Source organism: Semicossyphus pulcher, unplaced genomic scaffold, assembly GCF_022749685.1.
Source record: "Semicossyphus pulcher isolate SPU_LCO1_2020_fin unplaced genomic scaffold, fSemPul1.0.p SCAF_18, whole genome shotgun sequence".
Lineage (NCBI taxonomy): Eukaryota > Metazoa > Chordata > Actinopteri > Labriformes > Labridae > Semicossyphus > Semicossyphus pulcher.
In genome coordinates this window covers 12,704,658-12,729,875 of record NW_027211691.1, presented here as the reverse complement: position 1 = coordinate 12,729,875, position 25,218 = coordinate 12,704,658, and the positions used below count along the sequence as shown (strand labels likewise).

General features: G+C 40.2%; 1 protein-coding gene across 1 annotated transcript in view; it reads left to right on the top strand.

Annotated features, from left to right (window-relative positions):
* The window catches only part of ctnnd2a (catenin (cadherin-associated protein), delta 2a), a 287,463-nt gene that overhangs the window by 68,770 nt on the left and 193,475 nt on the right, over window positions 1-25,218 (top strand). The window contains exon 3 of the mRNA XM_069666943.1: window positions 24,670-24,782. Within this exon, the coding sequence (XP_069523044.1) occupies window positions 24,670-24,782 (113 nt within the window). The remainder of the gene's footprint in view (window positions 1-24,669; window positions 24,783-25,218) is intronic.

Here is a 25,218-nt window from a genome sequence, read left to right as displayed (position 1 = left end):
CAAGTGTAGTTCAAACGGAAACCAGAACACCTCCAGATTCTACTAGACTATTCTACGATGTTGAAACTATTAATAAAGATTATCTAGATCGGTATCATTTTTGTATAAGTCTATACTTCCTATACTCGGAAATTCCTACTCAATTTACCTTTGGTTACCATTAACAATATATTTCAAATACATTGGAATGTGTTCACCGATTTTTTTTGTCGACCAGCATTGTGTGCAGGTTGGTAATGAGGAAAAGGAAAATATCTTCCCCTCTCTATGCCTCAAAGTCAATTTCTAAAGCAGCTGTCTTTCTCAATTCTGGCAGGCTACTTATGTGTACTTTCCTCTGTTTTTCTCCCCGGATAAATAGGAATATTTAAGCACAGCAGAAAGCTGATTATAGCTGCTGTTGTGCATATGTTTTGTAAGTTGGCTCTGGTCAACCAAAGTCTAGCTGTGTTCTATTTGACCTCTTTCTGTGCTTTCTGCCCATGGTTTGTAAACATGTCGACTTTTCAGATACAAGCATCTTGCTGAGCTCAATAGTACATGTGAGGGAGAAGATGTGTTTCAGTTATGTATTTAATTGTATTTAGTAATTGGACTGCTTCAGACAAAATTGCAGGAGAGGAAAATCTGGTTTCAAAGATATGGAAGCAGTACTGTATCCCTGAAGCAGCTCGACTTGAAACTTTTGTGCAACATTGTAAAGATGCTACCTTTTCATTTGTGAGTGTGTGTTTGTGTGTGTGTGTGTGCGCGTCTATGTGTGTGGGTGTGTTGTGCTCCCCCCACCTCTCAAGGGGGAGCACTCAGCAGTCCCTCTCCACTTAAAGTGCTGAGTGTGAGGGATGGTGTCAGATGACAAATCTAAGGGACAAACTGCATCTAAAGGAGACATTCTTTATAGTCTGTCAGTCACCCCTCTAACTCTCTCCTTCCATGCTTCTCTCCATCTTTTCCTCCTCTTTTTCTCAAATCCTCCCTCTTACCATAATTTGTTAACGTTTTTATAGTACGACGCTGTTTTGTTGTATTTTGTTCTCCCTTGTTCTCTCTTCTCTCTTTATTTATCCATCTCATTGACAGAGTTATAGAAAGACAAAAGCAATTTGATTCATCAAAGACAGGACAGTGAGTCATCAACCCCATGATTGCTGACAGAGAATTACACTTTTTGTAACCTCCATCATGAGCAACTCTCCCGGGGGATGACAGCATGTGTATTTATATATATATAAACACAAACACACACACACACACACACACACACACACACATACACACACATATATATATATACTTTTTTGCTCACCAGCCACTGTGGCTAGTGGTTTTCCAAAGTTACTAGCCACTCAACATTTTCACTAGCCACAATTTTTTTTTCTTCACCTTGACACAGCCATAACTCTACAGCTCTGTGTTTATCAGTGAGATATATTACCAGTTCTGTCTTTATACTTAATTGTGGGCGGAAATACAGAGCGATTGTGACGTTATTGAGCCAGGTACAGAGCACGAGAAACACACACAGACCTGTGTCATATCTGCTCCTCTCCTAACGTCTGTCTCCACCCCGAGCGGCATGATGATAAACTCGTGATAAATTACGCATGGATCACCTCCGGCTCATCTCATTCACAGTGGAGATTATGTTACTTTATATGCTTGTAGATCATCTCTCTCTGACCTACGTTGGTTCGGGATCCATATTAAAAACTTAGAAGCACTCTCCTTATTGAAGATAAATAGAATGCCACCTGCCAAAGTGGCTAGTAGGAGTGATTGAGTTACCCGCCACTGCCTAATTTTACCCACATTTGGCAGGTTGGTGGGTCAAGCCCTGTATATATATAGATATATATATCTATATATATATAGAGAGAGAGAGATAGCTCTGTTCAATTAACAGATGTGAAATTGATAATAAAGCACTGTTCAGAAATTGTCACAATCTTTGAGACATTGTGGCATAGAATATAAAATTTCCCCTCACAGCTGCAATATGCTGAGACAAACTGCTCCGTCTGTTTATTCAGTTTATTCAACTGTGTCCTGCAGATTGAAAAATGGTTTTTGGAAAGCAGAACTTGCCAAACAGAGAAGTCAAATGATGAAACAATAAAAGGTTTCAATCACAAATTAATTACGGGAATCAATCATTTTTATTTCTCTCTGCTGCTATTGCATCTCTTTACCCCCTCACTCTCTCTTTCTGGCTTCATGTCTATGTAACTTTCCTTTGTATCTTGCTTTTGCGCATCTCATCTGTGTTCATAACCCCCCTGCTGTCATTCACTGCAGCTTTTCCTCCCCTCTACTCTCCTCTTTTTTATCAGTCTCTCCCTGACGTCCTCCTTCCCTCCTCCCATCAGTCCCTCCAAACCTTCATCTCGCTCAGAGGGGGGCTGGGAGCCATGTTTCTACCTAATGATGCATCGCCGAGAGGCAAGAAAATGTGACAGTTAACAACCTCCTCTCGCTCTCTAAGGCACGCACACACACACCCACACACACACACACACACACACACACACACACACACACACACACACACGCACACACAGATGTGTCAGATATCGCTAAGGATACACAGGAGTCACCCTCAGCCTGATGATGCAGACAAGTTGAGCCAGCTACTCAATAGTGGCCTCTGTGTGTCATTTTTCAAATCTGCAAATTTTCATATGAAACAAATTGGACCCAAGAGAATTCAGAAGCTGACAGTGTGAACATTTGGTCACATATGTTTTCCTTTTCCTTGATTTAAGTAGTGTTAATTATCTTTCAAGTATAATTAGTTAGAGGCCTTATAATTAGAATCTTTAATCTCTGAAATAACCAAAGTTGCTCAAGTAAAAGTGGTCTTAAGAGAAATACATTTTTTTACACCTGTACCCTTAGAAAATATGGATGTTAGGTGGTTGGCTTACACCAGGGGTCTCCAACCCTGCTCCTGGAGAGCTACCTTCCTGTGTGTTTTAGGTTTCTCCATACTCCAACACACCTGATTCAAATATTCTGCTCGTTTTCAATCCCCTAAGACGCTTCAGTTGGTTGACAACGAGCAGATCATTCAAATCATAACCAGAGTTATCTCAAGACACTTTACAAAAAGAGCAGGTCTAGACCGACTCTTTGTTATGTTATTTAAAGAGAGGCCCAACATGAATCACCATGAGTAGCACTTAGCAATATCCGGCACATTGGCGAGGAAAAACTTCCTTTTAACAGGCAGAAACCTCGAGCAGAACCAGACTCATGTTGAACAGCCATCTGCTTCGACTGGATGGGCGAAAATGGGATAGAAGGAGATGCAGGATAGAGACAGGCAAAGAGAGCAACAACAACATATGTTCTTGTTTAATGAACAACAACAGGTAATACATACTTATGGTTACACTGCCAATACTAGTGGTACACTAGTGTGAAAATTTGCAAAAAATAAATTAGCGTGAGAAGCAGAGTAATGATAGAGGCTGTAGTAATCATAATAGTAGACCTGTTGACTTCAACGGTTACAATTAGCATTAGCAGCAACAATAAGGATACTATGGGGAAGACTGATGTTAGTAGTTGTTGCAGTCGCGCAGGTCTGCAGCAGCAGGTGGTCTTCAGCAACGATCCCCAGGAACCTACAAGACAAGGGAGTTCAATAACTCCCGGGAAGATACATGGTTAGTAATGTTAATGGGACCAGAAGATACAGAGTTAATGAGCTGCATTAATATGACAGAAAGAGAGAGAGAGACAGAGAGAGAGAGAGAGAGGGAGAGAGACAGAGAGACAGAGAGACAGAGAGGGAGAGAGAGAGAGAGAGAGAGACAGAGAAACACACACACACACACACACACACACACACACACACACACACACACACACACACACAATCAGGTGTTTTAGAGTACGGAGAAACCTAAAACATGCAGGAAGGTAGCTCTCCAGGAGCAGGGTTGGAGACCCCTGGCTTACACCAAAGTTTAAGTTATATTTTTAAATTAAATCTCAATGCTTTTTAGTTTTATTTTGTAATACAGATCTAGACTGAATATCCTGTGGTCCCCATACTTTACCTTGCAGAATCCCTAAAAGGATAAACATGTTTCCAATTTAAGAATATTGGTGTTTAAAGACTTTGTGCCTAAGTCTTGATTAAAATAAAAAATGTAATCAAGTACAATATACAGACATATTGGTCTGGGGTAATATTCCTCATGTTGTCTTTAGTATTGAACCTTTAACAATTGTCAGGTGGAAAGCTTATTTATCACAAAAGCAAATCAAAGATAAAGCTGAGTGATAAAAATATTTAGTATGTGGTAAAGGGAAATTATGTGGATTAACAACAGCATGAAAGAAAAAGGACACGTGCCACTAGTGGTTGCCATACACTCCATACTTTGATTGAGTCAAACACATGCAAATGCACTCAGTGATTTACAGGCTAATTATATTTTTATAGGCAGAATTTCTAGGCACAAGCCTGCATGTATTTATGCATTTGTGATTGTTTGTGAGCCTTTAATTTGCATACAGATTTTCCTAGCTTTCGTTTTAGCTTAACACCCCCCCATGACTCTTCCCTTCTCTTCTGTCTTCTCTCTCCTGCTCTCCTCTTTCCTTAGCCCCCCCCCCCCCCCCCCCCTTTCATTTTTCTCTCTTTCTTTTCCTAACAAGACGGCATGGCTACAGTGTTCTTCCACTCAGTGACAGCCTCTCTGTTGCCAATTAGTGGTTGAGTCGCCCGCTCTCTGTTTGTCTTTAGAGATTACATCTCTGTTTGTGTACACAACACACAAATGAGACAATCCAATCAAAGGCTGGTGATCTACTCAAGAAATGTCCTATAGAGAAAGGTGTGACTGTGTGAATTTGTTAATAAACGTACTGCATTATATCATATAGTACATATAGACATTATACACACACATACAGTAGTATGATCAGTGACGAATGAGGTCCAGGGATATAATAGAGTGTGAGAGAGGGAGAGAATAGGAATGCATCCCTTGTTGGTGTGCTCATGTTGTGTATTTATCTGACCACTTGTTTTGTGTTGGTTATGTACTTGTGTCTTTGAATGTTTGCATGGATCAGGAGGCTTTCCTTGTGGTTCTGTACAAGTTTTGTTTTCATCTGAGCTTGCTGTGTTAGCATAGATGCAATGTTCTTCACTGAAGTCTCACATCCACCTCGATCATAATGTTTACATCAAAAGAGCAGAAAAAAGGGAAAAGACTTTAAAGACTTAGAAACAGGAACCTCACCACAATCAAACTGTCCTGCTGCCGTGGAGGTAACAGCAGCACATGCTTTGCCCACACTGTGAAAGTTCTTGTTAAAGCAGTTGAGCACTTCTGAAAAGGACATGTCACATGTCAACACGTCTCTATGTAGAGATAGGACAACATTTATCCCATACTTTCAACACAAGGTGTGTAAAAGACGTGTTAACACTGACACATAACTCTGCTCACAGCCAGGTTTAGCGAGGAGTGGTCCAGAGCTGTCACTTTAATGAAATCTTCCTCCACCATGAGCTGTCCTATAAGGACTTGCTCATCTGAAGGTCCTAATGCCAAGCAGTGCATATGAAGACAAAGTGAAATAGTATAAGGCTCGACAATGGTGTGTGTTTTCAAAAAAACATTTGTGCATCTTATTAACTTGTATCAACATTTACCTAAGGCTTGTTTTCCCTTGTTCCACACACTATCAGTTTCTTATGTTTGATCTAATTGACCAATCAGGTGGTAAATTCATATTATTCTGCATTTGCAAGATTGCCACTGACTTAGGAATTACCTAAGAAATGCCCAGAAACAGCCATGCACAAAAAAACCCCAAAATAAAACCTGCACAATTTACTGCGTTCAGACATTTGAGTATTTCTGGCAGTCCCAGGATCAGCACCATGGACAGCGGTTGTGGTGCACACTACTACAAATTATCCATCTAAGCTCTACACAAAAGCAGTAGGTGGTTGTGTGGAATTTACCTTCAATGGAAAAGATAAAGATGCAGGATACATACAGGCTACTTTATTTATAAGCATAATTGATCGGCTGATTCAAGTCTATTTACATGCAAATGATTGACATGCTTGTGCATACCTGTGGGTAAACTCGCGTCCTGATTAATAGAAAACGTGATAGATAATAGAATATTATAGCTGCCATACACAGAGTGTGCTAACATCTTTTGAATTATTAAATCTTCTTAGTATGTTGTTATTGCATATTGTTTTTATATTTACAGGGTAATTTGTGATTAATATAATGTGTCTAAACACCTTAATGCGTATTTAATCCACAATCAAGCCTTTCGCTACAGAGATTACAGCATCATCATCAAAACAGTCAGACTGCAGTATCCTTTTCTCGCACACACAACCTTCTAAAGGCCCCAAACATGCCTGTCGCTGCCTGCTTGGAAGCTCATTGGCGTTTGTTTAAAGGCAACAATAAATCTCTTGATATATTTAATTTGTTTGATTTAGAGATGTGTGAGGTCAGCAGCAGTCTGTTCAGGATTTATGAGAGCCTGCACAGGTGATGGCAAATGGCAATCTGTTCAGCAGTGTGTCCCGGCAGAAAAAAATAACGCTTCTCAAAGCGGTGAATCATCATAGCATCCAATTCCATGAAAACGAGTAATTTATCTAATGCCCCATTGAAATTCTACTCCAAAAATGCTGATATTTTGCCAGGGTAACACTGTGAAGTCTCTGGGTAACTCCTTTAGTGAATTTTATTCAGAGATTAATTCAGCACTATTTTAGAGCGTACATGCACACCCATTCATATGAGGTGAATTGTCTTCATAGTTGCTGTATAATTGCCATTAATCATTTAATTATGCTAAATAGTTTTTACAACTTTTACTGAAGTTAAAGTGCTAATCTTGAAGATTTCAGTTTTGTTCTCTTTGGCGGCACCTATGGCGATAAACAGTAATTGCGGGAGCACACTTCCCAGATCTTCAGACAGTGCATCTGTGACATCCACGGTTGGCTCCTGTTGTAATTCTTGATTTTCCTTTCTGACAGTCGCTTTCCTTTTTAGACGTTTGTTCAGCCATAATAGATCACTGTTTACTCGCAACACTTGCAGAGACCAGAAAAGCAGCTGCTTTATGTTGCGTTAGCTCTGCCTACCTTCTCTGGCAGACCAACCACTGCTGGTTGATGGAAAACGCGTCATTTACTGGGCACCACTTGTGATTTTTGAAGCGATTGTCGCACCAGACACCCAGTCCATGATTTTTTTTTAAATACAAAGGCTTTCATCAGTGGGCCATAGACTCAATCTCCATTATGTTACCTCATTCGGCGATAGATAGGGACTTAACAGACATTTATTTACATGAAAATCTTCGAGATTATCACTTTAAATAGATACCTTAATCTAATTTCTAAAGATCTGTTTGAAATGCAGCTCACAAAACAATAACAAAAGTCAACATCCTACTAATTGTCTTCCATTTAGAATACACTTTATCCCTGCATCATGCTATATGTCTCTGTTTGCATGAGGAATTGTGTCTGTGTTGATTCACATTAAACGGGCCACACACTTGTGCTTTGTTGGAATTGTGAATGCTTTATTTTCACAGTGTGACCGAACTCCAAAGAAAGGAGTTGGCAGAGAAGCTTGTTAAGCCCTTTGCACGCCATAGAAAACTGTGCCGAAGGGCCTGTCTGTGATTTTATCATTGTCATGCTTGTCGCTTTGGTTTAGGCTTAGGGACTAACAGACTGTTTCTATCATACATACACAGTCACACATACTCGAAGGCTTACATGCACCTGCACACATGTTTATCCACATGCATGCACATCCACATGGGCATGTGCGCTTTACACCTCAAATGAAAAACATATACTTTCAATTGCAGACACACAGACATAGCTACAATATACCAAGGGAAGCACAGGCACCCTCAAATCACCACACACCTGTGGGACTCACATAGAGAGACATAAACTTGAAGCCACTCTCCTCTGTTCAGAGCCCGACCTGCTCCTCCTACTGTTCTAGTGGTGGGGCTTGCCCTTGTTTACTGAGTGTGCATGTGTGTGTGTGTTAGTGCTCTCACTATTCATCTCTACTTCCTTAAGAGGACAGTATAAAAGGACACATGTCTATCATGTCTCTTTGTTCTCTTTATTTGCTGACAAAATTATGCCATTTACTACAGCTACATTTTACTGTCCTTGTGTTTTCATCTCAAACACAGAAAAGTGGTCAACTACTCTCTTATAATCCAGAGATAAGACTTATTTGCTGTATATGCACTCTGAAAGGCTCATGTCTGAAACGCTGCCTGTCAGCAGGCATTTATGTACTTCTTCTCTTGTCTACTTAGACTTCGTTTCGAACAGCCTGAATGCTTTGCTTTTATAATTTAAGCTGAATTTCAGCTGAATACTAAACTTTTGGCTCGCCTTACTTTAAACCCTCTTTATGTTTGTGAACGTGTGTGTGTTGTTGAGCAAGCTTGCCTGTGTCTGCATATGTCTGCCCAAGTCAGTGTGAGCATGCAACATTTGCTTGTGCTTGCACAGGCTAATCTATCAAAACAAGTGTTTGTGATTGCCGGTGGACGGATGACCTTTGGGACCTCTGTGGAGTCCAATGTCACATCATGTGGTGGAGATAGAGGACGGGAGGGGAAAGAGCTGACAGAGGAGCCAGGGAAGACACTTGCGGGGTGAATAAGTGTGTTTTTTTAATCCGTTGTTCATGGAGGAGTTTTGCTGAGCATGCTTGCTCTTTTTCAGGATCACCCTACTTCATATTCATGCACTTGCACACAGCCTCACCTGGCAGCTGCCTAGTACAGCTACAGTCTTCTATACTTTTTACAACTGAGCTGCTACACTGAAGCCAATAAAAAGAGTGCCCTGCTGAAGGGCATGCTGACATTAGGTGTTAAGATAAGGTACAGTGTTTACACATTCACTAAACCTGCCCAGAATTTCCCAGCTGCTAGATAGAAATTCAAAATTGCAGCCTTCTAGTCATAAGCTGTTTCTCTAATCTTAAGGCCACCACCACCCTGAGCTGAGTGAATAACTTGTGTCTCTTGAATATCAAATGGAATATATCCATTAAATGCAGTAAGACACTTTTACTAGGTTTTTCCTCTGATTTGAATCAATTATTTTCTAACTCAAAATGTTCCTAAAAACATCAGCTCAACCAACATTCTCGTATCATAACACAGAGGAAAGATAGACAACAAATTAACAGATCTTTCTGGGTACTTATCTAAAATGCATGCCAAAATGTGCAGAACATGAGCTCAACAAGATGTCAATTGAAGCCAGATGTTGCATCTCTCTGCCAATATACACAGCACTGCAGATTCATCAGTGAATTTGGAAAACACTTAACCATCAGTACATCGCTACGCTGCCAAACTAGATCACGCTGCCAACTGTGCAACCCCAAGTTTGTAGATAGCTTCTAGACACCTGCTTAACGGGTGCGCTTAGGGGGGTATGTGTAAGGATTCAGCCCGCCCCACACACACACACACACACAACACAGACGGGCCCACAGAGCTGCATTGGCATTTAGGTGGTGACATTTTCCAAGTGACATTTTGTCTGTGGCCAAAGCCACACTCACTGAGTGTGAACCCAATCAGCCGTCTTCTATACTGTCATGGAGCCAACAGCCAACGCCAACACATCCATGTGACCTTGCACTCACATGCATGTGAACACACACACAACCAAACATGGGGGTTTATCAAACTATAAGGACCTAATTAGGCCAGATTAGATCATCTTGAGGCGATGGACGTATTACCTAAACTCGCTATTCCTTTCAGGGAATTTTAACCAATAATCCTAATTTCTAAACTTCTAAACTGTCTTGACCTTTAACCTTTTCAACCCTTTTCTTTCCATTGCAGACATGTAAAATGCAGGTTTTTAAATAATCACGTCATATGTTGCTTCCTGCCATGTATACCCTTGTAGACAAATGAAATTGTGGTGACAGACAGTAAAAAAAACCCATTTTCAACATTTGCTAATCTAGCAAAGTTAAAGACAGGATTGCTGAAGACAAAGCAGAAGACTTGCCCTAACAAGACTGACTAATTTCAGACAAAGATTTTAATTTATAGATCCTCACCTCATTAAATCGTTATGACCGTGACAGCTTTAGAGATGGTTTTAAATATCACATTAACCAATTAAAAAACAATACGTGGATTCACTCCATGATTGAAGAGATGATTAAAACAGGAAAGGAGAAAGCAACCTAAATTTGATCAATGTTAGCATCTCTCTGTAGAAATGTCTCAATTACATTATGTGTCAAATAAGCCTGGGATCAAGTAGTGTTTGAGAAGTACTTTTTAAAGTTTTTTTTATTTTTATTTTTTTTAAATCAATGCAGCTTTCATGCTTCCATTGTCTGGTTAAGCTATTGTTCTGTAAGATGTCATCACAACATGCCGTCTCTTTGGTTTGGTGGGGATACTAGTTTTCTGTTCAGTATAAGACACAAAGTTCCAGCTCCAGACTTTTGATTGTCTTTTCTTGCCTTGAGCTAAGAAAGAAGAACTTGACAGAAATAAGAAACAAAACAACAACAACATGGATTTCTCTCCTTGCCTATAAGGTTCTGTCTACAGTATAGCAGGCTGTCAGATGGTGAGGATAACCAGTGAAAAGAAAATAACGTGTAAAGGCTTTGTGCTTCTCTTGCTGGTGACATTTGTTCAGTCTATAAATAAATGTGGTCTCAATAAATGCCACAGAAAATGAAAAGGGTTTCTTCTTCTTTTTTTTTTTTTAAATCAATGCATATTATTTTCACTTTATAAATCCTGACACCAGAAGAAAGAAGTCAACATATCCAAAAGGATTTCATCTATGGCTATAAGACGAGTAAAGAGTTCCAAACTCGTCACGTACAGTCAAGGGACTCACAAATGTAGTTTTTCCATGTCTGCTTGCATATGTTGATATGTTTGTGTTATTGAATTGTCTATTAAACAAGATAAGTGTTACATTTAATACATTAAAACTTTTACAAAGTATTCAGTAGGGCTGAACGATACATCACAATCTCAATTGCAATGTGCCCATGTGCAGTAGTCACATCGCAGTACGTGTCATAGTGAGGCAAATTAAGTGAAACACATCAAGCTGCTACTTTAAAGTGATTCACTACAGAAAAAGTTTGTCTCATATCACATCAGTGCAGCTCTTCATCAGAGCACAGAGTGAACTGGCCGCTGAGCTGCAGAGTCTGTGTGTGACCTGCCTGTAAACATGCGTGTGATGCTGCTGCCATCACAGATCATGTTAGCAGATCCAGGGTCACATAAACAAACTGTTCACGGAGCGGAGCGGACGAGCCGCAGAGTGTTTACTTTTTAGCGCCTCAACCTACAGCGCACACACAGCGTGAGGTTGTGTGTGCCGACAGGAAGTAGGACGTGGTGAGCTTTCATTTCCAAAAGTTACCATCACCGGGCTGGTCACACTGATTTAACATATATTTGAACACTGTTAGAAATGATAGATGGTACACTGCAAAAGTAATGCAACTGCAGCCCACAGGTCTGTATTTATTTTAAGAGACGCGTCGCTCCACCTGAACTCTCATAATCATAATGGAGTTAATCACTCCAGCACTTCACCAACCAATTGACTCAAACATGCGCCAATGACCAGGCATTCATGAGCTTAGTAAAGTATGTTTAACCATATAACATAAACAAGGTTTTTGTACCTGATAACTATCATTCATATATTTGTATTTAAAAGTACCGCAGTTGCTAAAGGTCACGTTGCTGTGTGAACAGCAGGTGCATTTAGCTAAAATAATTTAACCATGCAAGTGAGCTAGTCTTACTAAATGTGACAACTTAACTGTGTTCAAAGACAATAAGGTTTGAATTGAATAACTGCAGACTTTTTTCTGCAATATAAAAGACTACAGGAAATGTCAGCAGATACATGCTGTGTGTTATTCATGCACAGATTTACATTTCAGAATGAAAAAATATAAACATCTGTTTTCTTCCAACAGCCCCGTGAAAGGAACGTTTGATGAAAAAGGCTCATTGTACTGCCTGCGACTCACACAACCCTATGTAGAATGTGCGTGCAGGTGTAGCCACTAGAATGATTCATTTTCACATCGTCTCCGTGAACATTTTTTTAAGTTAACCACAAGGTGCTGCTGATCAGGGGAAACCACGCAGTCAAAGCTGCTTTGTGTAAACTATGCCCAAAACATCACAGCAACTTTATCCATGACAGAAGCCGCAGCGCTTTTATGACAGGATGCACTAGTAATGTAATATATAAAAGTTTTCTCATAGATTGGTCATGGAAAATAAGACCCTTGTAAGTTTTATCTTTAGTATCAAGCAGCAAAAAAGTTGTAGCATGATTTGTTAATTTGTAGTTAATTTACCTTACTTGACATAGCATGTCTTGAAATGTTATTATTGCACATGTGCTTATTGCCATGTTAATTCTAAAACTATATACATATATTATATTTAGAGGTGTTTCTAACCCTCAAATTCCACAGGATCCGTCTTGAGTTGATCGGGCCCATTCAACTAAATGCTCGTGATTCCACCAGCCGCCTCCAGCATGTCCCAGAAGCGTCTCTCCACTCTGCTCCGTTAAAGATTAGCGCAGAGTCTATTTTTGACAGAGGCCGCTTCAAGCATGCGTCAAGCTGAACAGAGCAGATCATTACAAAGAGGAAGTCGGATATGAATACAGCATAGAGGATCCGGTCATTTCAAAATAAAACACCATGTACAGACCGATTTTTAAGATCAACACACTGAAATCTTGCAAAAAGAAAACTTTTAATTAAGTAGTGTACTCAGCCATGGTAGAAGCACAAAAATCACGGAATGATATCCAAATGAGCAGATAATCAACCTCGGAGGTGCAAACTGAACCGTTGTTTGTGTGTTGCTCTGTTTTAACATTGATGCTATCGTGTGATTTCGCATTTCTCGAGCGATTAGGTAGTTCTCCCGCGATCTTTTGATCTTGCGAATCCAGCTGCTTGGGCCAGTGCTCCGCTTCGCTGCAGGATCGATAATACTCCGGCCCAAAAAATGAAAGACACATCCTAATATAATTTACTTCAATACAACACCACCTTTAACTATGGCCTCAGTAACAAACATAATTTAATTTACACACTTCCGACTCTCAACAAAACAAAAGTCAACAAAAACTAAACTTCATGAAAGCAGAATCCATGGCGGTGCTGTTGTATTGAGCTGCATTAGATTGTATAGGTGTCCCTAATGAAGTGGCCTGTGAGTGTACATATGTTTAGTGTGCAGCTCAAGTTCAAATGTGAAAGCCCAAGACTCATATACTATACTATAGTATACTCATGTACTATACTATAGTATACTATAGTATGACTCATAGTATACTATATATACTATATAGAAGCAGACATGAGGGGACTGTCTTTCTTTAAACAAGCCTTGTACTGACAATTACAGACCAAAGTTATGCTAACATGTGGCTAAAATGAGGACTGAGAGAGTTGTGTTGTCTTTCTGTGTGCGTCTGTGCATGTATGCGTTGACCAGGCTGACATCCCTCTGAGTTTGAGCAAAATCACGACCCCTTTTCCAGTCTGCTCATGGACAGCACACGCACCCAAAGAGAGTGAGACGGAGTGACGTAGTGAGGGAGAGAGCGAAATTGGAGACTAAGAGAGAGATGATTTCATTTCGCCCAGTGAGCCCTTAAATAATTTAACGAGGGAGAGATCTGTCAGAGTATAGCTGTGTTTGTGTGCTGAATATTTATAATGCATATAAAACTGTTATGGCCCAGCTGTTGGCAGTCATACGTCTCAGGTCTGTGCAGCTTTTAAAGAGGAGCATTAGAATCCAAAATCAAAATGCATACCGCTGCTCCTTCTGGACACCAGTGGTTCACCAGTGACCACTGAGTTATGTTTTTATATGGCAAATATATTTTCTGTGTTTTTTCATCTTGTTACAAACCATTAGTCTCATGAATTGCTTATTTTCTTCTGTTTAGTGATGTGGCTCTTTGATTTGGCTGTCTTTGAAGCTGTTTTCCTGAATTCCTATTCGCCTGGACCAGAGATATTTTAATCCCAGTCTCATATTTATCAAACAACTCCGATTCACTGCGAGGACTCGCACTGAAAGTTTGAGTTGAACTTAAAATGCTCCAAACTCAGAGCAGAACATGAGGTGGAAAGGAAGTTTTCTACGAGTTTTCAGCAAAGGTTAAAAGTTCTCCCATCTGCAGACACATTTTCAATAACTTCATGCATGATTAAAATAAATTACAAAATATACCTTTAATCGTAGGGATGATATGATATACTTATTGATATCTAGAAGCTTAAAGTAATTTTTGCCGAACTTCCTGACAGCTGCCTCCTTAGTAAAACACACTGTCAGTATAATGAGTCACAAGATTCAGATGGCAATAATTGGCTCCAAAGCTGTCCACACCAGACAGAATTTAAATGAGCATCGGTTATGAAAGAGAAAGTCTCTTCCATTCCCGAATGTGACAAACGACTGTTTTACATAGCTACAGTTCATTACGGCTGTTTTCTAAAAACGAACCCGTCATTCAAAGAAGCCAAAATCTTCCCAGAACCGCACTGACAGACATCTCTATAATTTCAGTCAATAATTTCAAGTCAACAGAAACCAGAGAACACAAACATCACCAACATACAATCAGAAGCAGCACAATGTATCACTCTAGTAAATGTTGATCCTGCAGATTCAACTCAGAAATGTCTTAAAATTATGAATGTTTCTCTAGATTTCCCGTTGATGTCAGATTAAAGAGCTGAGTTCTTTAGCAGCTTGACCTGAGCTGACCTGTTTTGTAGTTTTCAAGACTTCTGGTTTAGGCTGCATTCAATTGCTGTCAAATCATTATGTGTCTTTAAATATTTAGAGAAGATGGATTTTCACTATTTACAGGTTAAATACATCACACTTTATAACCGACTAAACAGTTCCTGAGAGCTGTGTTCAGCCGTTGTTGTGTTTGGTCTTGGTGTTTTGAGTGATTAAGAATTTAATCGTGACATAACTGAATAAACTTTTTCTTGTTTCTCAGGATCACTTGTGTTTGTGATTTCCCATTATTCAACTTTATTATGATTATTGATAGTAGGAGTATTTTGTAATCGAATATGAATCCCGATCCCGATTTTGGCTTCCCACGATTTAATAAATGACGTTTAAAATGTGTGCCTGGCCGTTGTTAACTCTGCTGCCTCCTAAACTAACAGCCACTCCCACTGGGGGGCGATCGAGAGGTTTTAGCTTCACTTTTGGCAGAGCTGCCATGTCATGTCATGAGCACCTACGTTGCAGTGGCAGTTAAGAGTGTGAGAGTAAATGACAGAGACTGGTGTTTTAGTTCCACGAGTGACCGTGTTTACGGGCAAATGCATCTGTGGTTGTCGTAGTAACAAGAGCTGTTGACAACAGGAAGAGAGTACACAGCTGTCATTGTGAATGCCTCTTTGTTGTTTTTCATGACAATCTCAACATATCTGTCTTTAAAGTGTTTGTGCATTTAGAGCGCTGTTGTTGCGCTAAAACAGGAAGAGAGCGAGTCACTCATTGAACAGAAACACCGGTCCCCCGAAACGACTCATCATGGGCTGTTTGAAGGTATTTCAGGTTTAGGGCAAGTGATGTTAAGCTAGAAAAAATAGTATGCAACGAGTGCATGAAACCTGTGTCTGCGCTGCAAAACAACACGTGAAAAAAAACCCTCAAAGTGCAGTATAATGAATGCATGAAGGCCAAGAGGATCCGTAACAGTGCGACACCCTTTCCACCCAACTCCCAAAGATAGATGAAATTACCAAACTAATTTGCATTGCATTTTGCCTCTTAAAGATGCACCAAATTCAGGTGAAGAATCCAGTTAAGTCTTAGTTGGATGCAAAATTTGTAGATGAGCTGGAGTGCAACACAAAACGGAACTGGCTCCTCATGTTCCTCATGTTCCTCAAATTAATAAATAATCGTTATTAATCTCAATATTGTTCAAAATAATCGGGATTATTATTTTGGACAGCCCTAGTAATGTGTAGTGTGTAGCGAGTGTAACTGTTGTCATTTTAATTTTGTTCGTGTTACTTTATGTATTTGTGATGTTTATGAGCCATAGTCCCTTGAAGAGTCTTTACTGTTATAATATGTACTGATGTGATGTCGACTGCATTACTGCCGTAACCCATAATCATATTAAAACACCCCTCAGGTATTGCTGCTAATCTAAATTATATTTGTTAGAAGTCATCAGTGATAGTAAGGACTCGTTTCCCTGGTGAACGACAATAACGACTCATGTGTTATAGGAAAAGATAACTGTTAATGAGCAAAGTCGTTGCAGAATGAAGCCAAGCAGAGCTGTGTGCTATTTCTTTGTTGCAACACATTTGCTGGGTGACGAGAGCACCTGCGTACATAACAACACCCCCATGCACACATGAACAATGTAACGTGAAAATAGCCTGCAGCTTATTACAACTGTCCACTTGGTTAACCTAATTTATACTTTTGCATGCATGACCATTTTATCTCTTCTGAAAGTGCCTCAAATATTAGCTTCTTAACAACCTATCTGATTGAGATAATGATCATCATCAGGTCAATATAGTTCGTCATCATCATCATCATGAGAATCCTAATCAACATAAACCACATCCTCAATGTCGTCATCATCAATAGCATCAATATCATGAAGTGCAGAGGTGTTCTTGAAAGAGCTGGGTCTTTAGCTTCTTCTTAAACGTGTAAAGGGACTCAAATGGAGTTTGGTAACTCATTCCACCAGCGGGGGACTACTGAGGAGAAGAGTCTAGTAAGCGACTTAGGACCCTGCTGTGATGGGAGTACCAGGCCGCCTGGCAGAGCGTAGTGGGCGGGAGGGAGTGTAGACCTGGATGAGGGCGTTCAGGTAGGCAGGAGCTGTTGTTGCTTTTTTGTAAGCAAGCAACAGAGTTTTGACTTTGATGCGAGCTGCAACTGGGAGCCAGTGGAGGGATATTAGCAGTGATGTGACGTGCTGTTTTGGGTTGATTGTAGAGCAGTCGTGCTGCTGCCTTCTGTGTTACTTACAATGTTACTTTCCTAGTTCTCACTAATTACTAAACCACTTCAGTGAGCACAGTGTTATTATAACCAAAACAATGGGCAAACCAAAGTACGATCAAAGCTGCAATTCAAAGTAAACCTGCTTAAAGCAAAACCTAATCTGTGTTACTTCACACAGAAAGTATCTAAAGTCTACACCCTGGTGTTTGCTCCCACAAAGATGTAGTACAAAAGCATAAGCACGCATGCCCCATGGCAGGTAACTGTAAACCTCTGTGTTCAGACACAGACATACAATACTCACATTGTGTGAGAAAAAAAGAGTCATTAACATGATCAGGCCATTCTTGTAATCTGTTTTCTTTCCCTCTTTTCCTTTCTTGTTCTCTCTTTCTTGCACACGGAGTGGGAGTGGATCAGGTGTCCCTCCCCGGGCCACCCTCTCATGTGACTCATCAACAGAGACCTCTCCTTTTTTTTTCCCTGCCTTCCTCTTCTTCCCTCCCAACCCTCCCTTCTGCTTCCCTCCTGACTCTTGGTTGACTTTTCACTCTCATCAAAGTGACACACACACGACGAGCAGAGGGAGGAGGGAGAGACGGGCAGAAATAAATCTCAGCTAAATTCGAACCATACCTCGGCTTCATGAAGCACAGCTTTAAGTTTAGGAAGGAGGAACAGGGGAGGCTGCTGTGTGGGGGACTTTAATATGCATGGGCGTGATGGAGGAGAAGAGAGTGACCTTTTTACCAGTTCCCCTTCACTCTCCACATCCCCACTCCTTCATTCCACTCATCTCATTTCAGTTTTTTCCGTTCCTCTTTGCTGATTGAAGAAGGAGAGAGGAAGAATGAACGAGCGAGAGAGTTACTTCTCAACTAGAAGGTCATAGCTCTATTTGATAGCCTTTTGTCTCCCATCCAAAAACAGCACTGTTAATAGCTGCCCATAGGCCACTCTATAATGATTGGGCCTTATCTCCAGACACACACAGACAATCACGCACAGACAGCACACAGTGTCTTTATGGTGGCAGGAGAGGAAATTTAGCTTTAACGGAGGAAGAACTACACTGCTGTTATTAACAGCCTAGAAACTAAATGAGAACATGACTGCTATTATCCAATTTAATGCTGTTGAAACATGGGCTACTGCTTTTATTATGCTGTATTCTGTCTCACTTAGCCCTCCCAATCCTCCTCCATAAATATTGCATGTATATTGTACAATTGTACCTGTTTTTTCCCCTTTAGATAACCTTTCTAACGTCATCCAAGAAGTAAAGATTCAGTTGATCAACATGTGGTCTTTATAATTTCCATGAAAAGCTTAGACACAAGTGAAAATTGGCACTTTCTAAAGCCGGATCCTGGCAGTCTGTCTGGCCTTGATTTCTTCAACAATTTGTCATATTGTACATTAATTCCTGTCTCGCCGCCTGCAGTATTATTTTACTCAATTATGTATATTTCTGCAATCCTGAAAATCACCAGGTAGCTTGTCATTAGCGTGTCATTATTCATATCCAAGCCAGGCGAGAGAGAGAGATTCTCATTCCCAGCATAACAGATCGGTATAGGTTTGTTGATTTTGAAAGACGCGTTTATGTTTAAATAAATCTGCCTGTCACAGAACGGCTCACTTTGAGTGCTGAATGTCCATTCTGATGTCCGAATCTGTTTTTTTAAGAAGGAAGAATCAAACGTCATATTTTGCCAATTTTGACAGCACTAATAACTTTTCTTTATATGATATTTTTGAGTTTATCTTTTGCACCAAGCAACATCTAAGTAGCAGCTTAATGTGTTATAGTCAATTTTCTTCACAATCGCACGTTGTGTCATGTGACTATTACACATTCGCACATTAAAATTGTGATTAAACGATATCTCATTCAGCCCTATAATGTTACAGGTTAGCTTGTCAAATAAGGACCACAATGTTCAATTTAGATAACTTAATTCTGCATATTTGTAGGATTAACTTTAAATGTTCATACCTTCGTATTTCCTCTCATTCATTTCCAGTTTACACTTTAAATGCAGCTGTGTTTAGAAGTAATACAAAAAGCAGGAGTTAAAAGTTCACAGCGCTTTACCGTTGTTTTTATTGCCGTGCATCTGTCTAATTAGCATTCATTGTGAAATGAAACATTCTTTAAAATAGAATGACTGCTGAGGTGAATCTAGAGTGAAAATCAAAACAATATCTCTCACTAAGAAAGCTTAGGGGATTGCTCACTTCTCTCCAGGTGTTAGTAAATCTGATGTTGATATTGGAACCCAGGGTGCACTGCAAACTATGTCAGACCAAACCGTCAGAAAAAAAACATTCAACTACTGGTAGTTTTGTTTTATCTTGTGAATCAATGTCAACACGGCGTACACTATATTTATACACTATACATTGTTTTACTCTAAAAGCACTTGTAGCTATTCCCCAGCCCCCACTCTCTGCTCTATGTAGGCAGCAGACTCACACGCAGACACCTCTGGGAGAGCATTGCAGGTATGTTTAAGGGCAGGGACTGTGTGTGGGAGGAGTCAGGACCTAATTTATAATGCTGGGGGGTGGATGGGGTTCTGCAGTTGCCATAGAGACCTTTGTGGCAGACTGCGGGCGCTGCTTTCTGTCTCCTATTCATACGTGAGAGGGAGGGAGTAACATGCACGCACACAACACATGCACAACAGACTGGAATCCTACACCTTGTGCATTTTAATAGAAACCTGCAGAGGAAGCTCAAGGAGCCACCAGCTGAAACTCCCAACTCATCAGTTTTGGATCTCTTGAACTGTTGTCAGTGCATGAATAAAGGTAAAATATACTACTACACACAGAGCAAACTGTTAGAGCTTACACAATTAGCAAACCAGCATGGTTTCCATAGAGCCAGCATCATCATTGTTGCACTGTTCTTAGCGCTGTGACTTACAGGTAATACTTTAAAGCACACTAGATAAGTTGAATTGCTTCCTTAAACTTATAGCAGATGGGCTTTTCTAAGTCCAAGTTGTACCGTGCCGTGTGGCATGGATAGTTGTGTGACACATGTTTCTGTCTTTGTGTGTTTTAACATTTTCCTTAATTCAAACCCTTCTTAGTCTGACTGTTCTTCCTGGCACGCCACTTTAATTACTTGCACATGCTTCTTGTTTTATTCCAATTTCATTTACACTTTGTAAATCACGTGTCAGGAATAATTGACTTTACAAAGTTTAGATCTTGTGTGTATGTCAGGCTGAATATACTGCCCTTCAGTTGTTAAGTGAGTCAGTAAGTTTTTACTGAATCGAATGTTTTTGAGCTGACAGACCTCTGATGTGCTTAAAGCATACTTTAACCAAAGAACACACTAGACCAAATATTACACAGAATTTTAAAGATGAATTATTCTATATAGTTTTTATTGATGCCTGTCACCACTTCCGTCACTGATGAAAGCGATTAACAGCATGCAGACCTGAAGAGCCCATTTTTACATTTGGACAAACTCATCTGCTAAATGAAATTGTTACATTGAAACATAACCGTGGGCATGTAAAACAACTGGCTCATAACACATTCATGTGTTCCTTGCAAACAAGATATTTCTTGCTGTTGGCAATTTTGTTTTAAGGACATAATACTTGTGATTGTTAATAACTTTACCTTTTTCAAGAAAATGACTTAACTAAATCTGTTGGTAGCTGTTATCATAATTTTTCAAATGACTGAAAATTAGTCTTACAAAGCCACACATAGATGCATTACCTCATTGCTTTGCATCCTGCAAACATCTGTGTTTGAGGAAGAGAGAATATCATTTAACAAAAATTGCATCATTCTTTCAATCGCTTCGAGAACTAATGATTGTGCAGGGCAGATAAAGATCTGTATGAGGCAAGCGTGTTGCTCTTGTACACAGGAGGCGCCAATATTGACACAAATTCCTCATTGCTGCTTTTAGCTTTTCAAGTGTTTTCCTCTTTAAAAAAAAACCTCTTGAGGATGTTTTGGCATCTATGATCATGGACAAAACCCAAAACTGCTGCACAGAGCGCCCAAACTGCTGAGGAAACGTCCTCTGTTACTACATTAGTTATGATGGCTTCACATGTGAACTTTACGGTCTTGTTTTGTCGAGCTACTCAAAATGCACAGCTGCATGTAATTGGACAAGTCAGTTAAACTCACTCATCTGGTAGAAAGACTGGTACTATCCCCTGACCCATTCATAAATGTACTTTTTAAAGCCTTTGCCAGCAGCAGTCCATCCACATAGACATCTTTTATTATAGCAAAACAGTCACGAAGGCAAAATGAATTGAATGAACAAGTGACAAAAGGTTATGCATAATTTAACAAATTTGAGTCTAATACAGAACTGGCCTAACAGGTTTCCCATCTGCTTTGCATTCAAGCATTACCATGTCACCTTAGAAGCCATTTAAGATATGTTACAGTTGAAGCATTATATATCATCAATTAGCATAATGCTACTTTAGGTTCAGGGATTTGCATTTTTACACCTTGAGGATTTAAAAGGGTTGCAGCCGTGGCAAACAAGGTGACAAAGCGTTCTGCTGTGGGGAGCAGAAGTAGGGCTTTGAAGCGAGGCACCTAACAATAAAACAAAGCTGTTATTTAGAATTACGGGTCCAGGGGGTTTAATAGACCCTGCTCAAATTCACCCAGCATCACCTCACTTTGCAAATCATAGGGGCGGCTGGGCCTGCTGCTTTGTTTTTCACATGCACCAGATTTATATTGTCGCAGGTTGAGCAAGCAAAAGTAGGATAGTTTCTGACAGGAGGCAGAGCAAAGGATGGAAGGAAACAAGGAAAAGTTGAATGAACAGATGGATTAAGAGAGGAATAAAGTTGGACTGTACCTGGCTAGTCTTGTTTTAACACAAGTTTTTCTTACAGCATCCGAATTTATGTTCTGACGCATTTTCATATCCCACACAGCATGTGGTAAGGCTTCAGATAAAGGAATTTCCCACTGCGAGATCAATGAACTACTACTACAAGCACTATATATGTATGTGTTGGGGGCTTGCTTTTGGCCCTTAAGTGAATATGTGTGTGCATGTTTGAGGGAGAGAGGAAGAGAGAGGAAGAAGTAAGCAAGAATATAAATGTGTGTACGAGAGGAAGACGGGCAAAGGAGTAAAGAATGAGTGTGCATATTTATGAGTTAGTGGTTGCTGTAAGCGTGCGTGAAAGAGGGGTGAGGGAGAGCGAGGGAGATGGATTTCATTGTGCTCCGTGGTGTCGGGGAGGTGAGGGGATTGAGGTTGGAGACTTGAGATAGCGAGTGGGGATCAACTCATTCAGAGCTTCAAATGGCTTTGAGAAAACCAATCAAACCAGCATACACTCTGCGTCTCGCTCGCTCTCTCTGCGGGTCGCGCACACACATGCGCCCGGTCGTACGTACACAATCTCTTCTCTGGGGTGGAGTTCACTGCACTATTGATCTGCTTCCATGTGGCTGTGATTAACTTGAATGCAACACACACACACATGTATGCACATACTTACACACATTGATTCCTGGTTTGAAATCTCATCTGTCTGGCTCATAGCTAGTTGACTGATATGGAATTGTCAGTAAGCTACTTAAAAAACTGCATCACCACACACAAACACACACACGCACACACACACACACACACACATGCACTCACAAACAGGTTTTTGGTTAACAGTGATGCATTCAGGGGTAGTCAGAGTTCAAGGGATGTGCTCATGCCTCCTCCAGTATCTGCCTTTCATGCAGCTTTGAGCAGCATCTCACTGTGTGTTAGAACAAGTGTAACATGACAGGAACATGCAAATCATCAGACTGTAGCTCAACATAAATTCCTTTAGGCTGCATGAAGACAGACAGCAGCACTGAGTTAAAAAACAAAACAAAACAAAACACAAATGTCGGGTGTCCATGAAGCAGTTCATAATACCATAAGAGTGACACGTCATCAAAACAATAGTCATGTTTCTTCACTGTCAATGATTGTGATACAAACAGTAAAGTTACCTTAAAATCTGGAATATAAGTCGCACCGGAATATAAGACGCAGTCTGTTTTTTCTATCGCTATTTATTAATAAAAAGTTAGTTAAGTAAGTTAAAAGTAAGTTATTTCAACACTATTTCAATTTATCTTCATTTAAAACACATTCAGATCACATACAAATTGTAGCCTAGCATCTGTTTTCACCATGTTGAGTTTGCATTCCTGCTAGCTAGCGGTGCTGTAGCTAGCGGTAGCTGGCAGCCTACGGTAACATTGATTGTTGCGAGGGTGGCGGCTGCACTGCATGTCCATGACAAAGCGTTAGCAACAATCAAGTTAGTTTTCTTAGCTTAAAACAGCGAGGAAAACAGGACTGCGACATATTGTAAATAGGAGACGTTGATGCGGCTTGGACCCAGAAACAGTTTAATGCGGAGATGTGACTTCACCACTTAACAACCGGATAGCGCCATCGTTTGGGTAAAATACCGTAACACAATAACATAACTCTTTGCATTTTATACTGGTATGTTGGTCGCACTGGTATGTAGGATGCAGCCCACTTTTTAGTTTAGTATTAAAAGTGCATCTTATACACAGAATTTTACGGTACATCATTTTCATTGCCAAGCAATTTGCAGTAAAATGGTTCATTGTGTTGGAGTCATTTCTAGAACATGGTTTGTGTGTGTTGTATTCATCTATTTCACTGGACAGTCATGGAGTCTTTCTTCTGCATAACCCCCACAGTTTTTTATAATCAGTGCAAGAACCTGAAACTTATTTTTAAAGTGAGAGTTTATCCTGTAAATGTGACATCACTTTGACCAAAAATAAATTCTGTTACCAGCTAACGAATAGATTAAAAAATGCACATTAATCTGATTGTGTCCGTCTGCTTCTGAGGACTGTGTTCTACTTTTCAATGTGAACATTCCTTCTTCAACCGAAAGCGGCAAAACGCCTCATCTGAGGATAACAAACGTGAAACTTTTCATGAAGGAATTTAACAAATATCTTTGCAAGTTAAATTTACAGTTTGTAACCTAGTTTCAGTTTGAGCGCTTCAACTATTTGACAACCCTGCTGCACAACACGGAGAATAGGATTAGAGGGCACACATTTAGAACACTTTTAAGCAGCCTCTCTGCCTGACACCTTTTCTCACCTGTCAATTACATTCAGGTTAATGATCGTAGTTCATTTTAACTGTCGCATAGCTGTCTTCCAGCCCTAAGCTGTTTCCATGACCTGCGGCTAATGCATTATTTCTGCCACAACAAGAAGACTGCAGTCCTTATCAACGTATGTTCACAATAAAACACATTCACAATACTGTGAGGAGGCATATCAAGGTTAATAGCCTATAACCAAGAAGGATATTTATGGTTTTAACAACTGTAATATCTCACTCCTCTTCTCTAATGACCGATAAGATTTAAGCTTTAAAAAACACAAAAACCTCCCTGCAGAACCTCTCTCTTTCTCCCTCTCTTGTCCAGTCTAACACACGATATTTGTCTTTCTCCATCTCTTCAGGAGCTTCAGTTTGAACGCCTGACTAGGGAACTAGAGGCTGAGCGTCAAATTGTCGCCACCCAGCTGGAGAGATGCAAGCTGGGATCAGAGGCAGGCAGCATGAGCAGCATAAGGTAACATTCAAACCCTCTTTTTCTCCCTCTTTTGCGTGTGGTGGTTATGTTTTTGTGTGGAGAGGATGTTGTTAATTGTACATGTGCTTTTGTGTGTCCCTGAGCACTTTCAGATACACATACATTGTGTGTCTATGCGGGACTTTGGGGGTCATATTTCCCCCGGCCGTATGAAACACACACGCGTGTACCAGTAAGTGTGTATCTGAGTTGTGTGTGTGTGTATTCCCCTAAATGCACAGGTGTATGTGTAAATTTAGACCATGATGGAAAAGGTTTTTGGTCCTAGTGACACTTACGCTGACTGCACCATTGTGAACCTTAAACCTACACGCACACACACACCCTGAGTGTTTTCTCCTCAGACCTGTAAAGTGATGTTACTGGAAAAGAACAGTTTTCCCCCTGCTGTGGGGATTGCATTTATCAGCTGGAT